A 2,304-nucleotide genomic window follows, 5' to 3' on the forward strand; every position below is an offset into this window, starting at 1 on the left:
CCCACGCCCTTGCCCTTCTCGCGATCCGGCCGGGCCTCGGCCTCGCCGCCGTAGCCGCTGTCAGTGTCCGTGTCGTTCTCGGCGGCGAGCTCGGCGCTGGGCTGAGTCCGCTGGATGACCGGCACGCAGTGGGCAAGGGGCTCCAGCTTCTGCCCTACGCGCTCCAGGCAAGGGGCAGTGGCAGACCCACCGGGGACGACGGTCGAGGGCGCTCCGGTGCCTTTGCTCAGTGGGACCTGTTGAGTCAGTAGCTGGGGGGTGGGCAAGAACTGGGTGGCCACGGCGTGCAAGTGGTTGATCAGCTGGACACACCGCGGCTCCCTGGGCGTCCAGCTCTCAAACCGGGAGAGGTATTGCAATACTTCTTTGGCGCATGTTTGAAATCCCGAGTGGAAGGCATCCAAGTCGGACTGAATAGGCGATTTCAGAGATCGCTCTCCTAGGGTGAGAAAGGGTGGGGGTGGGGAGGGGGCGGAAGAATGAAGGCAAGGAAAAAGGAAAATACCGACGTTAAAACATCTGCTTATCACGTGGACCCTGCATTGACTAAAGTGAGCTGGGTTTTGGTCTGTAATCGAGTGATATAATCCACTGGTTGTCCAGAGAAGGGGGTGGCGGGGGTGGTAGCAGGGGGGCGCTCTACTGCCAGCTGAAAAACCAAAGTGGAGAGGTGAGACCGCCCACTTTAAATAAAAATCTTATTTCTCCGAGTTCTGCTGAAAGCTTCTAGGATGCTTCAGGAAATGGGCACTTTCCAATGAAGGGAAAGTATAAGCAATTTAACAAATGAGAGATAGACCGTGGGCTCACTGAAAGGGGGTGGGGGAATGTCCTAACACTGGTCCTCTGTGGGCTGCCCTCCTTCACCAGGGTGGGTTGGCCTCCCAAAATGACTTACCATTCTGTAAAGCAATTATCTTCTGATGCTGCTGCTCGGTTAAGGCTGTTAAAGCTTTTAAGTGTTTCAAAGTTAATTCCAAGACTACGGCTTTCTCCAGATGCCCCAGAGTCTGCAGTGGTGCAAAAGAGGAGGGGGTACTTGTTTACTTAAAAACACACATTTGGCTTGATTGACTCTCCATTCGGCACAGCAACTTAAGCCAACACTTTGAAAGAAGTACTGCTATTTCTATACTACTAGCTTTCCACAAGACAGGTTATAAATGATCTCTTGCCTTCAGTTAAAGAGAACCTACTCTGAGTTTCTGGGAAACTCTGTACAGTATAGCACAAGTTGTAAGTCAGGCATCTAAATTTTACATTTATTTTTCATATCTCTTGGAGGTGTACCAGACTATTAACACACCCTTGGCGAGCAGCAAAGAATACAAATGTGCATCTTACTGTCAATTTCAGATGTTCAGGCAGTAAATCTTTCAGCTGAGCAATGCATTCATTAATTCGGTCTCTTCTTTTCTTTTCTATTAATCTGTGCGGTAATTTGTAGGTATCCTTAATATATGGAAGTCACGAGAGAGAGAAAACAATAAGCTAAACGTTCATTTACTGCATATAACAATACCCCTCCCCCAACGTACTAGAGGATTAAACTATGCCCAAGAAACCCTTTTCCTCTGGACCGTTCTGAATGCAATTTAAATTCAGGTATGATGTCTAATCTCCCCCTGAGAGTATCCAGCAAGCCACTTAAAATTCACAGTTGGGGAGGCTCAGGGGCTGGAATATGTTTGCGGGTTGTGAAATCAATAGCCCTAATTAACTAACCAGGCAGGTTATGGGAAACATCGGAAACTTACACGTACCTTGCTGTCGTCTCTTTTCATGCTCCTTTTAGGCTTACACATATACAATGAGGAATAGTCCAGTCTGCAAAACAGAAATCAGCATCAGACACCCATTCGGGGAGGGGCTTTGCTCTCTCTCGCTCAATACCACTTTCTGTAGAAGAAAAAAATCTAAACCGAAGCCTAGACAGATAATCGCAAGGGTGCGTGCACCTTACCCTATAAAATCTCTATGTTCCAGTAACTGTCTCTCTTGCAAATGAGGAATGCCTTCGTCCATGTTCAACCGCTGTCCGTGTCCTCTGTTTCGATATTTGGGGCTCTGTTCTATAATCTGTGGGACAGTAGCTTTGGGAGATCTTGGGGGGATCTGTGCGTCTCCAGTCTCGCTCGCTCTCTCCCTCTTCAGTGCAGTGTTGAAAGTGTGAAGCAGTTGGTCCCCCCCACCCCGCGCTCGCTCGCTCTCTCGCACACGCACACACACTCGCACACACACTCGCACATTCGCGCCGGCCCCACTGCGCTGGTAGTTTGCTCTCACTCCGGGCAGTGTTTGGCC

At 49.5% G+C, this 2,304-nt stretch overlaps 1 protein-coding gene across 1 annotated transcript in view; it reads right to left on the reverse strand.

Moving 5' to 3' along the window:
- Positions 1-2,025, reverse strand: part of BHLHE41 (basic helix-loop-helix family member e41) — a 2,679-nt gene extending 654 nt beyond the window's left edge. Inside the window, exons 1-5 of the mRNA XM_007949796.1 lie at positions 1,964-2,025; positions 1,764-1,827; positions 1,345-1,452; positions 899-1,010; positions 6-439 (exon numbers count right to left, since the gene is read on the reverse strand). Coding sequence (XP_007947987.1) covers positions 6-439; positions 899-1,010; positions 1,345-1,452; positions 1,764-1,827; positions 1,964-2,025 — 780 coding nt within the window. The remainder of the gene's footprint in view (positions 1-5; positions 440-898; positions 1,011-1,344; positions 1,453-1,763; positions 1,828-1,963) is intronic.
- Between the last annotated feature and the right edge of the window lie 279 nt (positions 2,026-2,304).

The sequence above is a fragment of the Orycteropus afer genome, unplaced genomic scaffold, assembly GCF_000298275.1.
Source record: "Orycteropus afer afer isolate SDZICR_OR568_19922 unplaced genomic scaffold, OryAfe1.0 scaffold00254, whole genome shotgun sequence".
NCBI classification, from domain to species: Eukaryota; Metazoa; Chordata; class Mammalia; order Tubulidentata; family Orycteropodidae; genus Orycteropus; species Orycteropus afer.